The 27,979-nt window shown below is 36.4% G+C and overlaps 1 protein-coding gene across 3 annotated transcripts in view; it reads left to right on the top strand.

Annotated features, from left to right (window-relative positions):
* RRAS2 (RAS related 2) overlaps positions 1 to 27,979 on the top strand; it is a 78,878-nt gene that overhangs the window by 18,894 nt on the left and 32,005 nt on the right. Inside the window, exon 1 of one of the 3 annotated variants that reach the window (XM_027577777.1) lies at positions 21,071 to 21,097. The exons of the other annotated variants lie outside the window; for them this stretch is intronic. Within the exon in view, the coding sequence (XP_027433578.1) occupies positions 21,086 to 21,097 (12 nt within the window). The 5' untranslated portion in view covers positions 21,071 to 21,085. Of the gene's footprint in view, positions 1 to 21,070; positions 21,098 to 27,979 lie in introns of those variants that run through there. 3 annotated transcript variants of the gene reach the window in all.

Raw genomic sequence — 27,979 nt, 5'->3', positions numbered from 1 at the left:
ACGAGAGTGAGAGCGAGAGAGAGAGTGTGTGTGTGTGTGTGTGTGTGTGTGTGCACAAGCCTGGGGAGAGGCAGGGGGAGAAGCAGACTCCCCATTGAGCAAGAGGGGCTCAATCCCAGGACCCGGAGATCATGACTTGAGCCAAAAGCAGACGCTTAACGACCGAGCCACCCAGGCACCCCAGTAGAGGATTTTATAGATTTGGAATATTTTGCCTGAATGGCTGCCCCTTAGTTGTATTTGTACATTTTATACTTTAGATTTTGAGAGTCATAGACCAGGAATACTTTTGTTACATAGAAGTAATCCGATAGCAAAATATTTGTTAAGGTTTATTAATTGCTAGTATTAGGTCTTAAACAGAATACAGTAAATAGTTGGGGGAAAAAAGTGATCTTAAGAAAGATGAGTTGTAGCAGTTATGGTTCCATAGCTGCTAGTTATTGAAGAGGACAAAGATCATTTTGGATTTCAGAGTTTCTCTGTAATTAAAAGATTATCTATATGTAGCCTGTGTACATTTGACTTGAATCTTGAGTTTTAGAAGTTTTAGCAGTTGATCCATAGCATTCAGTTTTATTGAAAATAGTCTTTGGAGAAGATAGTCCTATTTTAATTTCTTTGTGGAAATTCTGACTCAGGAAATGTAAAACAGCCTGAGAGTAAGGTCTTAAAGATTTATTACTTTTGTCTTATTTCCTGGTGGGTTTTCTTTTAATGCCTTGTTTTTGGTTAAATGATGACATGTGGTTGAGATTACAACAGTCAGCAATTTGTTAGCTGAAAGGAAAAGAATAGTAAGCAAGAGTCAAACTGCAAAGGAAGTTTTGTGATAGATACAACATTTTAGAAATCTTGTAGAAATGATATGTGACTATGAAATTTGTAATTTTTGTCCCTTTTGTCTCTGAAATTAAGGTGTGTCAGTAATGTAGGGAAATTGTCCTTGTGTGTGTGTATGCATGTGTGCAAGCATACACAGATGTGTATCTTACTCAAACTGAGAAAGGAGTGAATTTAAGTTTAGAGACGGGTTCATGGGTTTTTGGAATAAAAAAAGGAGATAAAATATAAAACAGTGGACTAGCTCTGTGATAATTTAATGACTTGCAGATGCTTGAATGGTTATAGTAGCTTAATTGAGTACTTTGTGAATTTATTATTTTCATATATTGGCATAGAATTTCCCTGCCAAACTTGTTTTGAATTAGCTACTTTTTAATTATCAAATAACTTAATTTTAATAGTTTCTTATAATTGCTGCAGTGTTATATGGTCACTTTTCATTTAGTTGAAAGTTGAGAATGGAGTAGGAATTGGTGAGGTTACATATCAGTAATACACACTTCATCAAACGCTGGAGTCTTGGGATTATTTTCTTACCATTATAAAGTCTCATAGGTTCTGTGATCATAATTTTAGCAGGTGTTAAAATAGGATGGAAGATTTTGTTATAATGTTAGATTGTGATTCTCAGTTTTTAATTTTACATTTAAAGACACTGATGTTTTGTTTATTTTTTTCTCATTCCTTAGTTGCAAATTATGTATTTACTTAGATTTCTCTGTAGCAGTTTCAGGAAGGAGCCATTGGCTGAGCTGATTAGTCAAATGAAGTTGTCTGACATGGGTTACTTTAGTTTGTGGTTTTAGATGAACAGTACATGGTGCACAGCTGTTGCTCCAACAGCTTTGTTCCAGCTGTCTTACTGGCCTGTCACAAAATACCCCACATTCCTTTTTTTTTTTTTAATGGAATCCCTTGTAATATTCTATACTTTATTGCTTAACATGGATCCTACTAATTACTTTAATGACTTCTTTACTTTTATGCCTATCCATAGGTATTTATTTAGAAGGGTGCTAAAATGGTTGTGAATAATAGATTTAAGCCTTGTCATATTTATAATTTTTTGTTATTGAAGTTGCAGTTGTGAACTATTTGTACAAGTAGTTAACATTGAAAAAGGTACCAAACTTAAATAATGTCCCCAAATAAATAGTTGGTCTGTTCTAATTTCTTATTTTAACCCTGAGTTTGTATTAATAAGCTTCAACAAAATTATAAGATGAAAAGCCACAATACAATATGGTTTATAAAGCTTGTATAGTACTTACATAGGTAGACTTTAGTTTGTGGGTTTTTTTTTTTAAGATTTTATTTTTACTGAATCTCTACAACAACTTGGGGTTCAAACTTACAACCCCGAGATTAACAGTTGCATGCTCTTCCGACTGAGCCTGCCAGGTGCCCCTAGTTTGTGTTTTTGATAAAGTGGTTGGACTTGATTCAGTTCATTTTGCTATCTTATACATAACTGAATTATAATATGGTTTCAAGTTTTGTTTTTTTTTTAATAAGGAACAGGGACCTATGCAGAATATTTTGAATCAATAATGTCTAATGTATATTGAATATGTTCTGTGTGTTAGATGTCATGCTATAAGCTTTACCAACATTGCCTCATTTAATCTTTATAGCTTATTTCTTTTTTTTGGCTATGGAAACTGAGGCTCAGAGGTTAAATACGTTGCTGAGGACCCCACAATAATGGCTGAGATGCGACTTGAACCTATATTTTCTGAGTATAAAGCACCTATGGGTGCTAAGGGCTACACTATACTACCTTGCCCAAATAAAACACTTTTCGTTTAATGAGTTACCTTAGTCTTTGAGGGTTTTTTTTTTCTTCCATTTTTTAAAAAAGTTAGGTTCATGAAGCACTCTACATTTAGTTGAAATTAGAAGAGCTGGGATTGAATAGGGAGTGGAGTTTTGTTTAAAGTGTCACCTTGCCTCCCTTTCTGCTCCCCTGCCTCCTTGTGATCGATGTCCCATTACTCCTGTACTTGCTGCCTTGGCTACTGCTCTCTCCAGACCTGGCAACCCCCAGATACCTGCACATACTTAATTTGAATTTCCTGCTCTTACACAGTGTGTTATGTCTGGAGAAACACAGTCTCATCACACTTAGTCACAATCTTGTGTGAAGTGCACATCCATGACTCTTCTGAACCTCTATCCTTTACCAAGTATGCCCTTTTATCTGACTAATTCTTAGTCATCTTTCTAGATGTGACTCAGGGTTCATCTCCAGCAAGCCTTTCCCCAGGGAATATCCAGATTGGAGTAGGTGCCCCTCCCATAGTATCCTGTACATTTTTTTTTGGTGAACTTTCTGAGAGTAAGTTGTGGAAGTAATGTCCCTTTAGTGTTTTTACTAAAGAACGAAAAAGAGTCTTTAATATAGCCTTAGTACAGTTACCCAAATCAGGAAATTGTAATACTCTTATCTAACATAACATTATTTAAACTTAGTTCTTCCAGTAATGTCCTTATAACAAAAGAAATTTTTTTTTGGTCTAGGATCCAATCCAGGATTGCACATTGCACTTATTTTTCATGTTTTTTGTTTTTTAGTCTTAAAGTTATTTGTAAAATATTCCACAATTTGGGTTGTCTGATGTTTTCTTATCATTAGAATCAAATTGTGTAGTTTTGGCAGAAATAGGACAAAGGAAAGGTCTTCCTCCAGTACCTCGTATTAGGGAAGCACATGTTGGTCTGTTTTTCCCAATACTGGTGTGGAATCTTACTGCTTCGTTAACCACTGAAAAGTGATGGCTATTCCCTTTGTGATTAATAAATACCTTGTGGGTAGAGATACCAAGGCCAGGTTAATAACTAGTTATTTTTGAGCCTTTGAGGTTGTGCTTTCTCATTGTTCAACTCTTGTCCTTTTTTCCGTATCATTTCCTAACTTCTTCATCTTTCCTACACTTGCTGTTTCCAGTTTACATTTTGTGACAGGGGTGTTTTTTTAATCCCCTCAAAGAATGCTTGATTTATAGTCACATTTTCTCTAGGGGCCTCCAGTTAAACTACATTTTCTTTATTCATTGAAGGGTCTATATTTTGTTGGCCTTGGTTTCTTCATCTGTGAAATGGAGGTTCTGAAATAGATTATATCTAGGGTCCTTTGAGATTCTATAGTCCTAGGACACATGACGTTACAAGTTTTTTAAAAAATTAATTAGGTTGTTTTATCTTGTTTGGCCTTATTTCCCTACGATTTTTAAGAAGTTGTCTTCATACTACTTTTTTTTTTTTTAGATCTTATTTATTTGTCAGGGGGAGAGAGCGCGAGTGAGTGTACAAGCAGGGAGGGAGTAGCAGAGGGAGACGGAGAAGCAGGCTTCCCGCCGAGCAGGGAGCCCGATGCGGAACTCGATCCCAGGACCCTGGGATCATGACCTGAGCCGAAGGCAGACGCTTAACGGATTGAGCCACCCAGGCGTCACCATACTTCTTTCTACACAATATATAAATGTCTCATTGCTTGGTTTATAATAGAACTGTCCTTACTTTGACAGGGGCCATGATATTCTTCACACCTGCATTGATAATGCCTCATCCCAAGCTGGAAGACGGAGTGTGGTATTCTTTTTTGGTGGGGTGGGGGAACTCATTCCCACAATAGTCAATAAAATAAATCCTGTCCTTCCTTGGAGTTTTCTAAATTGCTTAAAAAATAAGAGAAATAAAAAAACCCATTTGGTCCAATAGTGTTTATTACCTTTAAAAACATGATTTGTGTGTAATTTCTTGTGGCGGATTTTATAGAGTTTCTAATTATTATATCATAATTTCTAAGGAAGTGAGACTCTTGGTTCACTGTGGAATTTAGAACAAATTATTTAGTTGTAGAGGTTAATTTCATTATAAACAGACTGAAAGTTGTGTTATTTCAGCATTGTTAATACTTTTAAGTTCTGTAGTAAAAGCATTTAATGAATTATTAAAAATTGCTTGGCCACATTTTAACTTTTTAAAATAATTCTTAAGTGTTTTTATAATACCTAGAACTTATATTTTATGATTTTTGCATTTGTGTAATACTTTTGTTTTCAGAGACTTTTTGTGTACATGGTTTCCTTTTAATAGCAGCAACAATCCTTTATGATGGCAAGGTGATCATGGTCATTCTTATTTCCATCCTATAGAAGAGATGGAGGTTTGGGAAGAAGCGATTTGCCCAAGGTTCTCTAGCCAAGTAAGCAGTGAAGCTGAGATTGGTTTCCCAACTCCTAAAATATACCAGTCTTCTTACTATAGACTACGAATGTTAAATTGGAACAAGAATGCCAACATCTACTAGAGGGGAACTGCAAGGAGTGATACATTCTCATTTAATGGATGAAATTCTGTTACCTCTTACCAGTATGAATTTGGGGGGAGCATTGAATTTGGGGAGAGGGGGAGAGGGAAAGAGTAAATGAGGCTTCATCAGAAGCACACTTGATGACTTGATGGGTTTCTATTAAAACTGTTGCTGAGGGCACTGTTGAAAGCTAGTGTGGGGACACAGACTTGTAATACATCCTCTCGGTAAAAGCAGCTTAGGAAGGTCGAGGTATTCACTCTGTGGATATATCAGTGTTGAAATGCACGAGAATGACAAACAGCAGATTTAGGTTCCGAATTGATTACCTCTTGGGGTAGGGATGGGGAGGAGGGTGAATATGATTGTCAAGGGACATATAAAGGTCTAGAATTGTTGCTAAGATTTTATTTCCTAACTTGGGACGTAGGGATACATATTCTTAATATTTTTTCTTCATAAAACATTTTCTGAGTTATTTTATGGTTAATGAAGAACAATAATGTACTCTGAATTGACTTAAATATGTAGTCAGATGGAAACTTAGCTTTTCATTTGATGTTCAAGGTATCATGACTTGGTTGACAAGACACAAGTGTGTTCTTTAGGGGCTTTCCTTCAGGGTGGGAAACTATTTTTTTTTCCCCTGACTATTCAAACAGCAAATAAAAGTTGAGTGCAATTCTTATTATAATAAAATGTTCATATTTGAATTTGTGAACAAAACTGTTTTGTGTGGATGTGTGTGTATAAGTGTGTTGTGATTTGCTTCTAAAATTACTATACACCATTTTTGAACATTTTTCCAAAGCACTGCCTCTCATTGCATATTGGTTACAGGAACTGATGATTAATTTTGCCTTAAATTTCCTGTATGAAGAAGTGAGACTTTAACTTTTCCCATCACAAAATTCTCACTACTATTTGTAGATGTACAGAGTGAGTGCTCACATAATGCGGTTTTAGGTAGGTGTGACTAAGGATTGAAAGACAATCTAGAGTGTATTTATGTATGTATAGTATATGTTTTTGGCTCATTAATAAAATGGATAACCTTTGGGATGAGAACATGTTTCATCAGGAGTCGATAATTTGGGGGGGTAGGATTATTTATTTTAAAAATGTGTTACCCTTTTGGTGGCCTTACGAATGAAAAGGAATTTTATTTCTAAGTTTGGATGATCATGGGAGTAGAAAAAATGCTCTTGGTGGTTATTCATCTAAAAAGCTTTGCCTTTATTTGGATACTTTTGCTTTTTGGAGAGGTAAGATGGGAGTGAGAAAAGGAACTCTGTGTTTTCCAGTGTGAGAGTATGTATACTGAGATGTTGCTAATTCTCGTAAAGAAATTGAAAACATGTCATTTATGGGCACCTTTAGATTTTAGATTATAATGTGTGCTTAAGAGGAAGTGGGTGGGATGGGGTGGGTAAGAGGTAGAAGGCTGGGGAGGGTGGAATTAATGTTCTTGTTTCTGAGTTTAGAGGTTTGAATTCTCTTTTTTGGGGGAGATTACCTACAAATGAACTCACGGTGTATGTTGGGGGTTTCTTGGTGTTTTTTCTGATAGATTTTGAGTGTCATCTAAGGACTAGACTCTTATGGTATTGACTTTTGAGAACTTGAGAAAATGTTTTGCTTTTGGCAGAGTTTAATTTTACAGGTTTTCTTTCTCTGGCATCTCCTCAAAAACAGAGCCGTTCTTCCCATTCCAGTGGCAAGTGGAAGCTGAGGTTCATTAAGACTTTTGAAGTAAAATTTGGAAAGTTTTCTACATGCAGGGTTTCCTTAACCTTTTTTGTACAAAGAACTCTTTTTGACAGTCTGGTGAAACCTGTGGACTCCTCCGAATACAGTTTTTTAAATATATAGAATAAAGTATGTAGGTTTATAAAGGAAAGCAATTACATTTAAATCCAGTTATCGAAATACTGAAAACAAAAGTCTTCCTTTTTAACTCGTGTTGAGTGTAAATGCTGTTCTGATTTATCTGTTACATGAGATATCTGTGATTTCTGTTGGTGACTGCCACAGGTACTACTATGGTGGTTGAGTGAAGGAAATGCTAAATTTCAGTTAGAGGTTAGTGAAAAAAAATTTTTCCCCCATCCACGTTTTTGAATGAAGATTTAATCTCAGGAACCCTTTTTTAATGTAGTGAAAAAGTATCAGGATTTGGAACCATGTAACTATGGGATTGAGTCTCATATTCACTACTTAACTGTCTATGTACTTTCTCAACTCTGAGCTTTAATTTCCTCATCAGTATAATGGAGATGATCATAGTACCTGTGGGGTTTTAGTTTCTTGTACTTAGAACACCCACAAAAAAATGAAAATCCCACAAGTACTGTTACCATCTCCATCTACAATCGTAGTGAATCGGTACTGTCATCTTACCAGTTTGAGCGAAGTATTAAAACCTTATACTTCCCTTTATGTCTCTTTACTCTCCCCACGTTATAATTATTTTCAGTGTTTCCTCTGCATACATATAGAACCACATCGACCATTATTATAATTTTACTTCAACTGTCAAATGTACTTTAGAAAATTAAAGAGAAGGAAAGTCTGTCATACTTGTCCATATTTTTGCTGTGTCCATCCTTCTTCGTTCCTTCTTGAGGTTTCTTCTTTTACTGTTTCCTTCCTGTTTAGAGAACCTGTTTGGCCATTCTTTTAGAGTAAACCTGCTTGTGATAGAGTTTCTCTATATTTGCTTTATCTTCATTCCTGAAGGCTATTTTTTTTTTTTTTCCTGGATATAGGATTCTGGGTTGATAGTTCATTTTTGTATGGCACCTAAAAAATTGTGTCACGTCTGGTCTCTATGGTTTCTAATGAGAAATCTGTAGTCCTTCTAAATGTTTTTTCCCTTAGGTAATATGTTTTTCTGTCATTGCCTTTTTAAGACTTTTTCTTTACTTTTTAGAAGTTTAATATGATGTATGTAGGTGTGGATTTCTTTGGGTTTTTTTTCCTTTTTAGGGTTTGCTCAGCTGCTTGACTGTAGGTGTTTGTCTTGCCAAATTTGGGAAATTTTCAGCTATTATTTCTTTAAGTATTTTCTCAGTCCTCTCTTCTCCTTCTGGTATTATGATAATGTGAATTTTAGATCTTTTGTTATAGTCCCTCGGGGCCTTGAGGTCCTGTTCATTTTCTTTTACTCCAGTTTATTTCTCTCAATTTTTCAGATTGGGTAGTTTCTGTTGTTCTCTCTCTCACGCCATTGGATATTTCTTCTTTCCTTCCATTTTGCTCTTAGGCCATCCTCTGGATTTTTTATTTTGGTTATTCTGTTTTCCAGCTTAAGTTCCCATTTGGTTCTTTAAAACATATTTGTTTGCTGAGACTTTGATTTCTTTTCTGAGACTTTTTTTTCATTTATTTCAAACATGTTTGAATGTTTTATCAAGATCGCTTTAATGTCTTTGTCAGATGATTCTAACATCTCTGTCATTTTGATGTTGGTATCTTTTGATTATTTTGTCTTTCTGTTTAAGATCTTCCTTTTGGATTTTCTAATTGAAACCTTGCACATTTTCATACTTTGTCCTGAGGCTTTGGATCGTGCTCAAACCATTTATTTTAGTTGACTTTTTTCATACTACTCTGGCAGGAGAAGGAAGTTGGAGGTGCTGCCTCATTACTGCCAGGTGGAGCTAGATGTCCAGATTCTCCACCAAGCCTCCACTGAAGCCTGAGGTGGGGGGACACTCCGTATTACGTCTGGGAGGGGGTGGAAGTTCAGGCTTCCCCACATAATCTTCCTTCGATACTGTTAGCAGAGAGCTCATGACAGTGTTAGGCGAGAGTTCATTACTGGTCAGCAGGATGAAAGCCCTGGCCTTCTCTGATACCATCCCATTGGAGTGTTTATAGCCTTGAGAGTGGAATTCTAGACTCCCCACTGGGCCTTTGCAGGTGGGGGTGTGAGTGGGACTACAGTGGCTTTTTTTTTTTTTTTTTTTTTTTTAAGAGGGAGCACGCACACGTGAAGGGCAGGGAGAGGCAGAGGGAGAGGGAGAGAATCTTAAGCAGGCTGGAGCCTGACACGGGACTCAACGTGGGGCTTGATCTCATGGCCCTGAGATCATGATCTGAGCTGAAATCAAGAGACTGATGCTCAACCTACTGAGCCACCCAGGTGCCCCACACAGTGGTTGGGTTTTTTTGTGTTTTTTGTGGTGTTTGACTGGAGTAGGGTAGTTATTGTCTAAAAGTTTTCCATCTTTCTGGGTTGCCCTTTTCATAGTCCTTTGGTCAGAAAGAGCATGCTTTTGTTGGGATTCTTTTTGTTTGTTCCTTTTGGCATTTCTAGGTTGGAGGCTTTTTCAGGTCCATTTCTGGCATTTTCAAGGTTAAAAAAAAAAAAAAACCTGCAAGGGACTCGCCACAGTTTTCTTCCTTGGTTTCCAAAGGATTGGCACTACCTCCTCTTTGAGTCTTATGTTTGTTTTGTGTATAATGTCAAGTTTTACTTTTGCCTAGCAGGAGGAATGGAGAAAGTTTGTGTACTCCCATCTTCCCAGAAGGAAAAGTCCTTTTAAGTTTTTTTTTTTTGGTGTGGTTATATTAAGTAATGCTGTAATTAATACTTTCCTCCAGTGTTTTTATTTTTTTATTTTTTAAAGATTTTATTTATTTATTTGACAGAGAGGGAGAGAGCGCGCACAAGTAGGCAGAGTGGGAGGGAGAGGGAGAAGCAGGCTCCCCGCTGAGCAAGGAGCCCTATGTGGGGCTCGATCCCAGGGCCCTGGGATCATGACCTGAGCCAAAAGCAGATGCTTAACCGCCTGAGCCACCCAGGCGCCCCCCTCCAGTGTTTTTACTCTGTTTTTAAAATTTCTCTTGACTTTAGATTATTAGCTTAACAATGGATTAATATTTTTATGCCTCTTGATTCACATTGCAAGTCATTATGCCATTCAACTTGATTTTGTAATGAGCTCAGCTATTGTGTTTGAGGTGCTTTAGGGGCAGCTATGTGAAGCCATGTGTTATCTATATTTATGATTGGAGGAGTAGGGTAGTAAAGAGATCTGGGCTGAGAGAGATTTGGGAATATAAAGTGATAAATGATTGTTGAGGGTAGCTTGTGTAGATGAGGCTTACCCATATGGAGGAGAGGTCCTCATAGCTCCAGATGGAACTCTGGAAGGCTGCCATTGAAAAGAGGACAGGAGGAAGAAGAGGGACAGAATGACCGAGGAGGATGGGCTGGAGAACTAGAGACAAAAACCATGTTCGGTATTACGAAGAGAGTTTCAAGAAATGTTGTGTTGAGCAGGGTCATGTCTTAGATGGGTTAAGCAATCTAAGGGTGAAAAGTCTAGATTGGTAATGAATAGGTCACAGAGGGCAGTATTAGTGGAATAATAGGAATAGAAGACTACACTGAACGGGAGGTTAAGAAAAATATTGATGGTGGAGGGCGCCTGGGTGGCTCAGTCGGTTAAGCGGCTGCCTTCGGCTCAGGTCATGATCCCAGGGTCCTGGGATCGAGCCCCACGTCTGGCTCCCTGCTTGGTGGAGAGCCTGCTTCTCCCTCTCCCTCTCCCGCTCCCCCTGCTTTTGTTCCCTCTCTTGGTGTGTCTCTCTCTGTCAAATAAATAAAATCTTTAAAAAAAAAATACTGATGGAAGAGAAAGAAGGAAGGTAAACACTGGGGTACACGTGTTTAAAATAAAAAAAAAAAATCTTATTTATAGGCTGAAGAGGAAGAGCTGGTATGGTAGGAAATACACCAGAGAAGGGACTGTTGATGGCAAGGACCTTTGAGAAAGTGGAAGATCGAATCTAGAGCACATACTGAAGCATCAGAAGTTGAGCAGGATAATGATACTTTTTTTTTCTCCCAGAAGGGTAGAAAATAATATGTAGTGTGATTTTTGGATGAAGGAGACATTTTAGAAACAAGGGAAAGCTTGATGGGAGTCTCCGCTAGAAATAGGCAAAATAATCTAGATGTACATAAGCGCTTTGCAAAAATTTTTTACCCAAATTAGTAATTTCATAGCTTACATTACAGGAATATCAGAATTGAATATATTTTTAAAAATTTGCTGATGATACAGCAGTTCTTATATCTTAAAAGATAAATGTCAATAGGATGAGCAGTTAAAAAACAAAATACAGTGAGTGTTTTAAATGATCTCTCATTGAGTAGCAAAAAGGTCTAAAAAAAATAAGCCCTTTTTAAATGATCAATTGACAAAGGTCCATAAAAGGTTACCTATTATAGGTAAAGGTATGGGGATAGAGATACTCTCTCATACTGTTCCTGAAATTATAAATCCAAAAGCTGAATTAAGCCTTCAATTTCACAAACTTTGGCCTGTAGTTTTTTTTCAAAGAATTTTTCCTGATGTAGTATAATTTACTATATGGTACAAAGATTTATATACAAAATTTTATGACAGTGTGACTTAAGTTAAAATTTTAGAAATGGCTTATGTGGTCAGTAATAAAGATGGATTAAATAGTGGCCCATGTTATTAAAGTTAATTTTGAGACACTTTGGTAAGGAAGAAATGCTCATTAAGTAGGGGAGGGGAGTAGATTATAAATGCATATACAGTACAACACAAGTTTAAGTATGCGTATGGAAAGGACTCAAGAGTAAGCATTCTTGGATGATTTTAATTTTTGGTGTTTTTCTTCTCTGTGTCTGGGTTTTCTGCACTGCACTTATAATATATCCTATAATGGGAAAAAAACTTTAAAACTTCAGTGCTGCTGAATGCACTCTTAAGGGAATACAATTGGTATAGCTTTCTCAAGTATAGTTTGTACTTTATCAATAGCCTAGCCTTCTCCTTTGACTTGATGAGTATGCCTCCAGGGATTTTTACTAAGGAAACGAGTAAGCACCATAAAGACCATTTTACAAAGATTTATTATGACATGATTTATAATAGTGACATGCTATAATTGTCCTAAATAGGCCAGTGGTTAAAATATAGTTCATTCTTCTAGTCGATGTAAAGCAGATCAATGCAGCCTATGAAAAATGATTTTAAAAATCTATATTATGAAACAGGAAGTTCCTTATACTATAATTTACGCAAAGAAAAAAATATAAAATGGTATGTGTTGTCCTGATTTTCATCCTTAAAATAATAGAAAAAACAGTGGGAAGAAAGAGACCCAAATAATGAGTTATTTTCTTCTTTATACTGTTACAAGTTTTCTACAGTGGTCATTTTATAATTAGAAAGTTGTAAATAAATTTGCTAATTGATAGAAAAAGCCTCTGTATGTCTTTTACTTCAGTTAGTTTCTCTCTTATATGGTAAACACAGAATAGACTAAAACCAAGATTTCTTTTATCACTTAAAGCTTAGAAAAACATCTCTCAATCTGGTGCACACTTTTTCTATGATCAGATTTTCTTTTATTGTTATATCTTTTATAAGAGATCTATGTCTTGGTTTCTGTTTTGCTCTAATGATAATATATGTGTGATTTTTTTAATTGATTAAACTAAGTGAAATATTAGTGAAAATTTCATTAAAAATAAGATTTTTTTTTTTTTTTTACCTTATCGTATGCAAAGATATAAGCAATACAAAGGTATGTAAAACAAAAAGTAAAAGCTTTCTGCTACAACCATTCATTCCACTCCTGCTTGCCTTCTCATTCTCTGTTTGTATGTAGCCTTCTCATTCTCTGGTTGTAGCCACGTAGGATAAAATCCAACCATATTCAGTGTATTAGGTGAGTTTTGACAAATCTGTATGTCAAAACTATGTAACCATTACCACAAGCAAGATACAGAATATTTCATCACCCCAAGAAAGTCCCTTGTGTCCTTCCCCAATTAGTAACCTCCAGAGATAACCACTGTATTGACTTGATCACTATAGTTTAATTTTGCCTGTTTTGGACTTTATATCATGGAATTATGCAGTATGTACTCTATTGTGTCTGGGATGTTTTTGGGATTCATCCATGATACTGCTTGTTTTGGTAGTTTGTTCCTGTTTGTTGCTTGGTAGTGTTCCATATTATGCTATACTGCAATTTATTTGTTTACTTGATGGAACATTTGGGTTGTTACCAGTTTTTAGGAACCATGAATAAAGCTGCACTGAAGGGGCGCCTGAGTGGCTCAGTTGGTTGGGCGACTGCCTTCGGCTCAGGTCATGATCCTGGAGTCCTGGGATCGGGTCCCACATCGGGCTCCCTGCTTAGCGGGGAGTCTGCTTCTCCCTCTGACCCTCCCCCCTCTTGTGCGCTCTCTCTCTCTCTCTCTCTTCATTCTCTCTCAAATAAATAAATAAAATCTTTAAAAAAAAAGCTCCACTGAACGTTCATATGTGTGTTAGCATATGGGTTTATATTGTCATTTCTCTTGGATTATAAACCACACTGTGGATTATTAGGTCATATGTTTAACTTTGGAAAACAGTTTGGCAGTTTCTTGTGAAATGTTTGGACCATTTTATATTTTAAGAAGTTTAAAAGTTCTGGCCCAAGCAGTACAACTATAGAAACAGGATGTAAATATTAAAAGGGAAGAAATATGTATGGAGACAGATGTTAACTGGACTTATTGTGGTGATCATTTCCTAGCATATGCAAATACTGAATCATGTTGTACACCTGAAACTAATACAATGTTATATTTCAATTATATCTCAACAAAAAGTAAATAATAGGAAGAAACAGACAAAAAGGCAAGGAGAAAATATTTACAATACATATAGCTGACAAAGGACAAACAACCCAGTTTTCTAAAAAGACAAAGGATTTGAACAGACATATGGCCAATGAGCACCTAAGAAGATGTTCAGTGTCATCAGAGAAAAACAAACTAAAATCACAGTGAGATACCAGCTAGAGATACAAAGGTGTGTGGAAGTTCCAGTTATTTTGGGTCCTTACCAGCACTTGGTATTGTAGCCAGTCTAATGGATATGTGCTGGTATCTCACTGTGATTTTAGTTTGTTTTTCTCTGATGACATTGAACATCTTCTTAGGTGCTCATTGGCCATATGTCTGTTCAAATCCTTTGTCTTTTTAGAAAACTGGGTTGTTTGTCCTTTGTCAGCTATATGTATTGTAAATATTTTCTCCTTGCCTTTTTGTCTGTTTCTTCCTATTATTTACTTTTTGTTGAGATATAATTGAAATATAACATTGTATTAGTTTCAGGTGTACAACATGATTCAGTATTTGCATATGCTAGGAAATGATCACCACAATAAGTCCAGTTAACATCTGTCTCCATACATATTTCTTCCCTTTTAATATTTACATCCTGTTTCTATAGTTGTACTGCTTGGGCCAGAACTTTTAAACTTCTTAAAATAACGAAATAGTGGGGCACCTGGGTGGCTCAGTCATTAAGCGTCTGCCTTCGGCTCAGGTCATGATCCCAGGGTCCTGGGATCGAGCCCCACATCGGGCTCCCTGCTCGGCAGGAAGCCTGCTTCTCCCTCTCCCACTAACCCTGCTTGTCTTCCCTCTCTCGCTGTGTCTCTGTCAAATAAGTAAAAAAAAAAAAAATCTTAAAAAAAATAACGAAATAGTTAAAATCAAAACGAATGCAGTAGACGTCCTTGTTTGCTACTGATATTTTTTCCTACATCATATAAAATACAAATTTTTTGGAAAAGTTATGTTAAGTAAGCATCCTATTAGTGTTTTAATGTTGTTATTAGCAATGTGATTTTATCAGATACTCCTTTGGCATCTGTAGAAATGGATCCTATTTGTTTTTGCTAAACCATTATTCATGGTATCCCTTGATGTTGAATTGGTATGAGATACCTAGGCTATGCATCACTTCATTGGCGTGTATTAGTAGAGGAATTTTACATACTATCATTTCACCTGGTAAGTTTCTGGTTTATTTTATTGAATTGTATGGGTGTTGTTTTATTTCCATTTTCTGGGTACATAAAACCTGTGATCAAGATCATATTTGTCTTGTAAGATGAATGGGATGGTGTGTTCGTCTTCACATTCTTCAGGAGTTTTAAATTTTGCATTTAAAAAATCTGAACTTATCACTGTTGTCATTATTCCAGATACTCATTTTGTTCTTAGTTTTTACTTAGACAATGTTGTCTGTTTTATCTTCTGTTAATTTAGTTTTCTATTTCTTGAGATAATGTCTTTGTGTGTAATTATGTGTTTTTCTTTTTAAAAATTTGTGTAAAAATATTACCATAATGAAGCTTCTCAATTTTACTGTATGGCTGTGTATGAGTATCTTATTTTTGTTACAGCCTCTTTCCCTTGAATATATGTATTTTCTCACCTTTTTTTTTTTTTTTTTTGAGTGCTACCACATGCCAGTGTATTGCCTCTTTTTTGGGGAATCTAAGATCTTTAAGCTATTCCTGCCCAGTGCTACTCATTTAAATTTTCTAGAATGGTCCTCACCCCCATCCCAAAGTGCCAGCTCTTAAATTGTCAGTGCTATCAATTGATACACCTTTGTATTTATCCTTAATTATTATGTTCTGTTTTCCTTTGGGTTTAAGAGTTTTCTAAAATCTTATACTTTATCACTTTGTTTTTCTCTTTTGATGAATACATTCAAAATTATGATTTCACCTGTGAATACTGCCTTAATCATTTGATATTTGTAGAAGTACTGTTTTAATTTTGTAAATTAATTTTTTTTCATTTGAATTGTTTATTATAATCTATAGTTGAAATTTAAGTTTTGGTTGATTTCTGCTTTTTCATTTTGTTCTGTTTTTAGCATTGTGGCTAGGGATCTGGAATTTCTGGACATTAGAGAAGATATATTTCTTGTCTTTAGTGCAGGGAAAGATCCAGGTATTGAGGGCCCAAAGCTTGTGTAGTTTCGACGCCCCTCTTTAAGAGAGAATACAGAATTGTGTACACACATGAATATTTGTTTAGAATGAGAAAACAAGTCATTTGTGTAACCCGAGGGGCCTCAGGGCCCAATCTTCATTCATTTTGTGGTAAATCTGCCTGTGCTTTAAAGTGTAAAATTTGGTTTATGCCCATTGAATCTTCATCTTATGTGCTTTGTGTCCTACCCTTTTGACTACATGCTGTAGATATTTTTTTCAACTTCCAGTGCTTCTAATAGTTTTTGCATTGATTCTTTTTGTTGCCTAAATAATATCGTTTCCATTATTGCATTAACGGCGTTTAAAAATCTCACTATAGCTGTTGAATAAATTTTACCATGTTTGATATTGATGTTTTCATACCTGCTTTCCTCTCTTGACTAATTTGATGCATTTCTTTTTTTTGCTCACCTTTTTGTTACTAGCGTAATAAGCACCGCATTGTTAGATTTTATTTAAAAAGAAATCCTGTTGAGCTTCTTCTTTTCTAATGAAGCCACTTAACGTGATCATGATTAATAGTTTGGCCTCTGTATTTTTCCCTCCTTGCTTTCTCATGTTTTACCTGTTTTTTAGTCCCTTCATTTTATGGTGACTTTTAAGGAGTAGCACTTATTTTCATTACCTGTAGTGTGGGTGGGGAGTAAGTCAAGCTTTCGTCTGTGAGGTTTTTTTTTCATTTCATGAGTTGTGGTTGTGGGCAAGACGTACGTATGAATCTATGAAGAGCTGGTTGGAAGACATTGAAAGTATGTAATACACATTTTCTTTTTCCCTAAAGCATTTAGAGATTTGTAAAGTAGGGGAGAATTTATGTTGTTTGGGTTTTATTGCATGAGTTCATATTGTCACAGTTCTAGTAGCAGTTTTACTGATGACTTTAGAATGAAATCAAGTGAGATTGGTAAAATAATCAGTTATTCTCTTGGAGTAAAATTTTAATCCTCACAGCCTTCTGGGGTTCTTTTAGAGGGTGTGTGTGTGTATGTGTGTGTGTGTGTGTGTGTAGGCAAGCTACTATAGACTTAGTTTGCTTAGTTTATTAGTGCAAATTAAAAGGCAGTTTTGCTGGTACTGATAAAAATGCTTCTGATGCTAACATAATACTGCTTACCTCTTCTAATGTTAATTATGGCAAATTGTATTTGTTCCTCAAACACATTAGAAGGGCACAAAACTGATTTTCCTCTGTGGGACTCCCTTCCTCAGTAGAATAAAAGTTAGATAAAATGAAAATTTTTTTTTCACTCTTAAACTCTGAAGAAGACAACTTCCTCTATTTTGCATTTTTGGGTGGTGGTTATAGCACTTGTTTTGAGGTTTGACCACCCTTTGTTCAGCTATTTTTATTTTTACTTATCACTTTGAGTACACTTAGTGGTATTTTAACTATATAAGAGCTCGTATAATGAAATTCATACATGCATATTTATCTTAAAACTCTACTGTTGTTTGGACTTAATTTGTATTAATCGGTTTATTCTATTTCTGCTTCATCTGAGTTTTTTCCCTTTAGCCAAGTGAATGCCTAGTTTTCCACAGCTGAACTAAAAAGCCAACTCGTACTCTTAATAGATTTACAGTATTTGTTTTCTCTGCTAAACATGTAAATTATTTAAGATATGACATGAATTTGTACTGTTTGGTTGCTCTTTGTCCCCCACCCTCCCACCCCCAAACACCCCAGGAGAGGATGGCCTTTTCTTTTTCTTTTCTTTTTTTTAAATGAATTTTATATTTGCAGTTTGCTTTCATTGTTCCACTGCTAGACACGAAACATAAATCTGGGTGGCACATGTTAGAGTATTCTTTCAAATGCCCAGGATCCCATAATAGCGTAATATTTAGTTTCTATACGTGGATAGGACTGGACTGGCTGGATCTCGGCCAAGAGCATCCATTGAGCACTTTTGTGCCAAGGACTGTGAAGAGAAGGAACAGAAAAGACTGATGGAGAGAGCCCCACATACAGGAGCAATAATGACTGCATACTTTTTATGGAGCAACATGACAATAAGAAGTTTGAAGTCACATACTAACAAAGCAAGGGCTTGAATGCTCAGAGGGCCTCAAACTGAAACTCAGGGCTCGGTTGGAATCTGAAGTTCAGGGGAGGGCAGCTGTGGAAAAAAACGAGGTATAGAAGGGGCAGTTCTGGGGGCAGCCAGTGTGGTCTAAACACAGGAGAGTACAGATATTTTGCCCTTACTGGAAACTATGTCCTAAATTGAATTGGAGACCCTGGTTTTGTTAAATAAGCTGGAGTAAAGCCTTAGGAGAACTTTTACCCTTTATTTATTTTTTATTTTTATTTTTTAACCACTGTTTAGCTTTCAAAGGTCTTACTAAACAAATTTCAGAATCACTGAAACTTGATAATTAAAAATTAAGCATCATGTAAAATAGTTAATGACTGCCTATTTCCTGGCACAGAAATTCAGTATATAAAATGCTAGAAATTATGGAATAACAGCAACATTTTAGAAGCTATATGAGCTAATAGTTACTTATAGATTTAAGCTGTTACTCTTTCTCATTTTGTGAGAAATAAATAAAGCATCAGGCATATGCCCCGAGATTTTCAGATTTGCACATATTCTGTTGAAGCTTTCACTACTATTTTTGGGTTCCATGCCATGGGGTAATAAGGTCACTTTTAGTGCTATTCAATAAGGAGAGAAAACCAAATTAAGTTGAAGAGGTTCTAGTACGTTAATGTTTCACTGGATGCTTTTCTGTAATATTCCCAGACAGAAAGTCTTAAATTTGAGTAAGTAGATTGAGAGAAGCCTGATGAAATTCTAAATTTCATCCTCCCTCAAATGGGATCAGTTACTGCTCTTTCTCCAATCCCTACTCCATTCCATATTGCACAGTAGTATTTCATGCAAAAAAATTATCATTTTACAAACCAAATAGAAGATACAGTGGAAACAGAGACCCCTTGTATGACAGCAAACAAAAAGTTCTTTTATACACTAAAAAAATGTGTAACATTTCTATCAGAAAACCTAAAAATGCTCCTGTGGTTCATATAGAAGTCTTAAAGGAATAGAAGATGACACTGTATTCTTGGATTTGAAGATGCAAGCTCTTAACTATGTCAGTTCTAAAAGCTAATCTACAAAATTAATGGCATTCTAAAATAAAAAACTAAAAGGATTAAAAAAAAAACAACTCCACCAGTTACTCTGTTGTCGAGTATTAGTATAAGCTAATTTGTAGATGAGTAAAATGAAGCTCAGAGAAACCAAGTAACCTCTCCCAAGGTCACAAAGCTAGGAAGTGGTGGAGGCAAGGCTTCACGACAAGGTGAGTTTGAGGGCTCAGACCTAAGAATAATATTTAGTAAGCACTTCTGTCATTAAGCATTACTATTCCAAGCAAAGCGCTATGTATTTTTTCAATTAGGATAGCATCTAAATATATTTAGAAAATAAGAATCTGTGATCTTTTCTAGAGAGGTTCTAGAGATAATACATGCTCTGTTTATAAATTTATAGGTCCTTTATAATTCCTTCCACCTAGTTTTTCTTGTCTGCATAAGCAGTTGTGTTGACTAGTACAGCAGCTTTTATTGACTAGTCCATCCTTCTTCCCCTATGATCTGCTTTGCTTTATATGTCAGATTTCATATACGTGGATTTTTGGGGGCCATCTATTCTGTTCCATTAGTCTTTTTGCCTAGTCCTGTGTCAGTTCCATTCTATCTTAATTTTATAAATGGCTAGGCTAAGCCTCGCTACTGTGTTCATTCAATAAAAATATCATTGAACGAATCTTTGTGGCCAGTACTATGTACTAGGAACTGTATAAGTTCTGGCAAAACAGCACTGAACAAAACAATTCTCATGGAGCTTACTCTTGTAAAGAATTTTTTGGGTATTTTTCCTGTTCATGACAAATTCAATAGCTTTTTAGTTTTATTTTTATTTATTTTAGAGATAGCGGGGGAAGGAGCAGGGGGGGAAGGATGAAGCGCTGAGCACAGAGCCCAATGTGGGGCTGGAACCCACGACCCTGAGATCACAACCTGAGCTGAAACCAAGTGAGATGCTCAGCCAACTGAGGCACCCAGGCACCCCAGCTTTTTTATTTTAAATTGTATCATAATAAGGAAACGACATTTTTGACAATTCTGTCCATGAACATAGAATGCTTTTCAAGTCATATGTATTTCCCCCTGTCTTTGGTCTTTATTTAAAGCTTTCTAGTTTCTTTCCGTAAAGGTCTAGAATATATTTTATTAGATTTACTCCTAATTACCATATATTTGCTGTTGCTACTGTAAATGATACCATCTGTTTGACTTAAATTTTATGAATGCTTGTATGCAGAAATGGCCTTTTTTGGGAGAGAGGTCTGGGGGTTAGATTTTTTTATCCAAAAACCTTGTAGACTCTGTTTCCAGTAATTATTTTGTATATTCTGTAGGATTTTCTGTATTGATAAACGTATCATCATCAAATAATTTGTTTTCAATTCTTCTACTTACTGCATTGGTTAAGACTTCCAAATTTAATGTTGAATAAATATGGTAATGGTGGACATTCTTTTTTGTTCTTGATTTTAGAGTTTCACTGTTAAAAAAATTGTTTCTGCAGGTGTTTAGTTCCCTTCTAGTCCCACTTGCTATGAATTTTTAAGATAGATGTGACATTTTCTCATGCTTTTCCTGTATCTCTTATGATCATGTTATTTTTCCTTTAATCTGCTCATATGGTGAATTATACTTGTAACTTTTCAAGAAAAGTCTATGTATCCTTGTATTCCTAGGTTCTTGGAATATATTGGTCATAATGTATATTCTTGTTTATGTACTCTTGGGTTCTGCTTGCTAATGTTTTACTTATGGGCTTTTGGGTTTTTTGCATCTATATTTTAGTGAAGTTGGCCTGTCATTTTCATTTTCCCTAATGTCCTTGCCTTGTCTGATTTTGATATCTAGGTTATACTGGCCTCATGAGTTGGGAAGCGTTTCCTCCTTTCCTGTTCCTCTGAAAGATCTGTGTAATACTGGAATTACCTGCTCCCTGAAAGCTTGGCAGAACTGGCTCTTACCACTTCTGGACCTGATTGTATATGTGTAGCAAGGTTCTTTTGTTTTCTAATTTTTTCTCTTATATCGGTCCTAGGACTGTTCAGGCATTATAATTATGTTGTCCCCAAACACAGGTGAACTTAAATAACAGTAGGGAGGACTTACTGATAAGAAAACACAGGAAAGGCAGAACGTCAGGAATGAGTCAGAATTTCAGTTAGAGAATACACTTTGGGCCAGAAACAAGTTGGGGGTGGGTGGATGGGAAAGGAGCTAAATCTGAGATTTTGTTCATTAAGAAGGACCCCTACAACCAGGCTGATAGGGGCATAGGTGGGCTAACGTGGTCTTAGCAAGTTGACAGCACCCCCCTCCCCCTTATGCCTGAGTGATCAAGCAAATGTGCACTAACAGAACACAAGACATGGCAGAAATAAACAGAATTAGGTTCCACCCCTGCCCCGTGAGGGGACTTCAGAGATTTTGGCACTTTCTGATCATTCTTCAGAATGTAAATATGAAGAATAAGGGACTTAAGTGCCATCCTTGTAGAGTTCCCTACCCCATTCCACCACCTTTCCATGAAGGGAAGTGTATTGAGAAAATATAAAATTTGCTCCCAGTTAGTCATACTAGTAGAAGGGGAGAGAGACAGTATGGACATTCTCCAGAGATTTAAAAGTATTGACCTGCATTTAGTTTTTTTTTTTTTTAAAGATTTTATTTATTTATTTGACAGAGAGAGACACAGCGAGAGAGGGAACACAAGCAGGGGGAGTGGGAGAGGGAGAAGCAGGTTTCCCGCTGAGCAGGGAGCCCGATGTTGGGCTCGATCCCAGGACCCTGGGATCATGACCTGAGCCGAAGGCAGCCGCTAACGACTGAGCCACCCAGGTGCCCCATTTAATTCTTTACAATCAGTTTCTCTTTTGTCGTTATGTAGCTTAAGATACTGTGAAGATTAACTTGTATTTTCACTGTTTTCCTGTATTTTATATCCTATTTCTTTTCATAACTGCTTATAGGGTCTTGAAAAATAAATTTTGAAATAAAATTTAAATTATTTAGTATTTTTACTTTTACCAATCCATGCTATTTTATATAAACAGGATAATTTAGTGCCTTTCAGAAAAATTCCTTGTTTCCGCTTTTTATCTTCAGCTATTCTTAGCTAATGTTTTTACATGAGTTTTTCTGAAAGCAACAAAAAATTGATTAATGCAAATCTCTGGGCCAGCCTGAAGTTTAACTTTGGAAACTAAGTCTAAGTGTTAATGAGTTTCTACAGGAGAAATTTTCCTTTGCTTTTGTTTATAGATTGAAATTAATGAGTAAGTCAGAGTTGCTTAATTAAGTCCATTTACAATTTTTGACTTAATTTCCAGTCTTAGTGTCCATTGACCCGACTTTGGGTAGAGAGCATGTGACTCCAGACAAGCATGCAGTCATTCTAGGTATATTGCTGCTTAAGAAAACGACTTTACAAAATGTGTTAGAACATGGGAAAAAAAGATCTTGCTCTCTTGTGGTTTTACAGGGTGCCAGAGGTTTGGTTGCTTGTATGTTTCACTCAATTGCTTTCTGTTCAATGAGTAGAATCACCACTATGCCTTACAACTTTGCAGACTCACTGCAGAGGAAATAGCAAGAGGTAAAATGACCTCAAATGAATGTGGCTTTTTTGTGGGATGGAGTGAGTAGACAGTGCTACAACTAAATAAACGAATTATGCAGGAAGACTTTTACTTAGCTCATCTATATTCTTTCTACACTGTGACTCCCCTGCCCCCATCATTCCTTGTTCTCTAAACATTTGTACAGTGATTAGTTTGTTGTAAATATGTAACGTTACAGTTGAGTTGTTCAGTATTTTAATAATCTTATTATCATTTCTCTAGTAAGCTCTTTCTTTTCCTCCTTTGGGCTGACAGCTTCCTTATTGTGAGTGCCTTAAGGTAAGAGATCTTAGACTCAGTGTTGGTTGAATGGAACTAACTCCCTTCATCTTGTTATGTTGGATTCTCTTTATCCTGCAAGTTCCTATTGTTTTCATTACATAATCATTTTGTATTTGGAAAGATAAAACTGGTATTTGTATCTATCTCTCTACCGTAAGTCTTGGGTATCATCATGACCTTTTATCAATTCAGTATTGGGTGTGAGAGATAACAGTTTAAAAGGGAAGGAGAAATCATTATGTATGGTAAACTTGCAGTTATCTGTGCTCTTAGAAGGCAGAAAGGAGTCTGGATAGTTTTGTATGTGTGTTTATTGCAATGCCCATCGTACTCACATACCTAGGACATGCTTCTTTGCCTACTGGCCAGCTTATTACCAGTGTCAGGATTGATTGAGATGTATGGGGACAATTTGAGGTCTGGACATTTAACTCCATAAATGTGGAGAAAATAGAGGCGATACATTTATTTTGTTTTATGAAGGCAGCTCTCAGTGTAATGTAGTGGTTTTGGGCACAGAATTGAGCCAGACTGCTTGGAATCAGTCTCCACCACTTATTGCCTGTGGCTTTGAGCAAGTTACTTAACCTCTTCTGTCTCCTTTTCCTCACCTGTAAGATGGAGACGAATAAGAGTACTTAACCTACTTCATGGACTTCTTGTGAGGTTTCAGTGAACTAATGTATGAAAGTACTTAGTGCCTGGCCCATGGTAAATATAAATTCTGTACAGGTATTCTTTGCCAAGTCAAACACATGTGACTCAATTTGTACCTGATGTACGTGTCCCTGAAGGAGTTCGGAGTGTAAAACTTAATTTTCTGCAAGTCTGATTTATAGTTACTTTTAAATGGCTTCAAAAGTGGGGACTAAAGAATCTATAAGGTATCTGTGTTTGGGTTATCTTTACCGTACACTGGCTGCCTTCCTCAGGAAATATTCTTTTGTCTTAGCTGTTCCATGGCCTGACTGAGTCGGGCTCTTTTGCAGTGACCACAGCAGGGAAGCTTGGCCTGGGAGACTGGGTAAGGGGCACCCCCTCCCCACCGCCCTCCACTAGGTACACGAGTCCTGCTGAGAAATAAGGGTTTTGCTTCTCTTATAAGGGCACCTAGCTGAACAGATGCCATCTCATCTCTGGGCACTCTAGTGTTAAAAGAAGTGCACGTCCAAAATAGGATTTATTAGGATAGTGATTCATTCATTCAACAAATATTTCTCTAGGGTTTATGTGCACGGCCTTAAGGAGTTTGCAAAGACAGGGTTTTCCTGTCCTAAAGTAGAATGTCAGTCCTAACTGAAGGGAAAAACATGAAAATGATTTGTTTTGTTCTTCCTGCTATCTCTGAAACTGGCCTGCTTCTCTTTCAGAAATGTAGTTTATGATTGCTCTCTTCGTACGCTTAAAAGCTCTGCTCTCCTTTGTTTGTAGAGGAAGGTTAAGGGGAAGAACTGGTAAGTTCTCTCATCTGTAACTTTCTTGCTGATAAAACGACTACATTTCTAAGTAAAGAAATTACCTGTGAATTTTGTTTTCCAAATAATTTAGTGAAATGTCAAAATGAATTTATTCATGTTGCCTTTAAAACTTTTTATTAATAAAGATATTCTGCACCTTTAACCGGTCTGTCTTGCATTTCATAAATAAATTTGTTCTTGGCAAGATGTATACATTTTGAATTGTATTTTCGCATTGACTTAGAGGATTACGGGCCACACGAGCAGTGCTGACACCTGCACCCTGCATCCCCACACCTGTGGAAGTTAGCGATGTCAGATTGCAGTACCTCCACATCTCTGCTTCCACATACTTGATGCTAAACTCACCGTAGCATTTGTCACTCAGAAACTGTGCTGTCTTATCCATTCTGAGACATTTCACAAATTCTTATTTTAGTATCTTTGTAATTAGGATGCATCTTCCAGTTGATGGCATCCTAGAGTCAACAAAAGATGGTATTTGTTTCTTGTCTTGCCTCCTGTTCGACAATGAGTAGGATGCCTTGAGGGCAAGGACTATTACTCATTCACTTGTGTTCTCTCTGATGTGCGATTTGCATTTAGAACCCCACTTTTGCTGAACTGCAGTGTAGCAGTTTTTTTAGGATCATCTCAGTGAGTGTTAATTGAAATGAGAGTTTCTTCAGGACACTTTTGCAGGAGGAGGCATTTAAGAGGAGGGCCTGGTCATTGCTGATAACTAGTTAAATGTGACTTCAATTTCCCCTCTTTTGTACCCATTCGGTCATTCTCTTGTGGTTCTCTTGTTCATACTGATGCATACCTCAGTGACAAAGTGATACGTACACTTTACCAGAATTAGTTGCTTTTAGCACATGCCAGTGAACTGAAAGAGTAAGAATGTTAGGTTCTTATTTGTGATATGCTATTATTTTGTGAGCATCCTTTGGATATTGCACTGTGCTCTAGTCACTTTTCATTATGTAAATGAGGAAATGGGGAATCAGTGTGTTTAGGGACATGATGTTTATTTTAGTCCATGGTGATGGAAGAAAGGCCAGACTTCCTGCACAAAGCTTCTGCTTTAGAAGCATCTTCTCAAGTACTATTTTTTGTTATTTTTATTGGTTTAAAATTGTCTTATTTATAAATAGCTCTGTGATTAAGAGACTTTGGGTTTTCACACCCTCATAACAATAAATCAGATGTTTGCTTGAAAGGTAGAGTTGGTCTAGACGCCCTTTATCTTGCCGCCAAGTACTTGAATTATCAGCCTTGCAAAAATCCAGATGGAATCTTAGTGCTAGAAGAAACTGCTTAGTAAGTGGTGCTAGTTGTTTTCCATAAGTTAAGCTTTTACATGTGGGTGATTAGAAAAGTCTTATCTGGGACCTTAATTAGTATTTTTCTGGACATAACTGCCATGTTCATTTTTAAAATAGTAAGAAAAGTTGTAGATTTATGGAAAAATTGAGAAGATAAAGTTCCATGGGGCGCCTGGGTGGCTCAGTCCATTAAGTGTCTGTTTTCGGCTCAGGTCATGATCCCAGGGTGCTGGGATCGAGCCCCGTGAACCCTGCATCGGGCCCCCTGCTCAGTGGGGAGTCTGCTTCTCCCTCTCCCTCTGCCTCCCCCCTGCTTGTGCTCGCCCTCATGGATTCTCTCAAAAATAAATTAAAAAATCTTTAAACAAATCCCAAAAAACAGTTTCCATATACCCAGCATCGAGTTTCCCTGTTATTAACCTCTGCTATTGTATGGTACATTTGTTATAATTAATGAACCAATATTGATACTTGATTATTAACTGAAGTTCGTTCATACTTTGTTCAGGTTTCCATAGCTTTTACCTAATACCTGTTTTCTGTTATTCCATCCGGATACCACATTACATTTAGTTGTCATGTTTCCTTAGGCTCCTCTTTGCTGACTTCCTTTGTTTTTGGTGACCTTGACCATTTTGAGGAGAATTTATGAAGTATTTTGTAGAATGCCCCTCTATTGGAATTTGTCTGATGCTTTTCTCATGACTAGATTGGAGTTACGGGTTTTTGGGAGGAAGACGCAGAGGTAAAGTGCCATGCTTATCAGGTCACATCACATCAAGGCTATACATTGTCAACACGATTCCTACTGTTGATGTTGACCATGGTCACCTGGCTGAGGTAGTGTGTGTGGTTTCTCTACTATAAAGCTCCCACCCTTCTTTCCTGCCATGTTCCATACTGTATACTTTGGAAGGAAGTCATTGTGTGCAGCCCACACGGAAGGAGTGGGGATGCTCTGTAATTTTTAGTAAACATATCTAAATGGCAGAACAGTTTAAAAATGTACCTGGAGTTAGTGAAATTTTTGTTTTCAACAAAAACATCACTGTTTAACCTGCATTTCAGAGATTTGTTTTTGGCAAAAATTTTCATTCTCAGTGTTTTAATCTTCACTTGTTGTGCGGCAGCTGTTAGATGTTCCTCTTTACCTACTTTTTGTACCATCTATTTGATACTTATTTTTGAGAAAATGAAAGCAAAATGTGGGAGATTTACTCAGAAACTCTTGAATAAAATTTGTTAGTATTTTGATCTTCATCTGTTGCTTTTTCTCTCTTAAAAATATTATTTATAAAACTGAGGGCTTGCTTGATATGTAAATTATGATTAGAGACCAGAACAGTTTAGGACCCAAAATGATCAAGGGAAAGCACCTTGTCGGAAACCCCCATGACAATAGCCTCTCCTTGTAGTTCCCATTTGTGTGTTTCAATTATAAGGCTTATGTTAAAATTAGATCAGAATTTCCATTGTAGACTCTCAATTTCATAGTTGTGTAACTGCCATATAAACTTGATTGTAAACAAAGGCCTGTAATGATGGGCCTTATTTGAGCAATTAAGGTGAGAAATTGTGAGGACCGAATTTGATTCTAAAGGTGAGTATAAAATTTTACGATTTCCCACATTTTCTACAGTGGGGACATATTTTATAATTAAAAAACTAAACTAGAAATAATACAATTGATTTGTTATAGTCTTGAGACTTTATTATATGTGATTATATATATTATATTTTTTATAATTTTGATAATTATATTTCTTTTTGACTACTTTCCCCAAACTTTAGAAACTTAGAGCCATTTAAATCCATTTACCTTCTTTCACTTTTTGTGTTTTTTTTGACTGACTAAATCTAGTTCAGAAAACGAAAACTCGAAAACTGTTACTTCATGCGTCTATGTGTATCTCCGTAATAAATTGTAATGCTGGTACTGTGAAGGCAGCTCAGTTTTTGAGTTCTAATAGTTTGTGAATAGAAAAAAAAAATCTGTTTTGTCCTCCATTTTTCTTGGGCTTATAAACTACATACAAAAATTATTTGCAAGAAGGGGGAGTTCAAATCTTATAGGTGAATGTATTAGATTTCTAGGTCTGCTATAACAAACTACCACAAATGTTGTAGCTTTAAACAACAGAAATGTATTCTCTCACAGTTCTGGGGACCAGAACCTTGAAGTCAGGTTGTTG

This window comes from Zalophus californianus, chromosome 11, assembly GCF_009762305.2.
Source record: "Zalophus californianus isolate mZalCal1 chromosome 11, mZalCal1.pri.v2, whole genome shotgun sequence".
Lineage (NCBI taxonomy): Eukaryota > Metazoa > Chordata > Mammalia > Carnivora > Otariidae > Zalophus > Zalophus californianus.
This window is presented reverse-complemented; position numbering and strand designations above follow the sequence as displayed.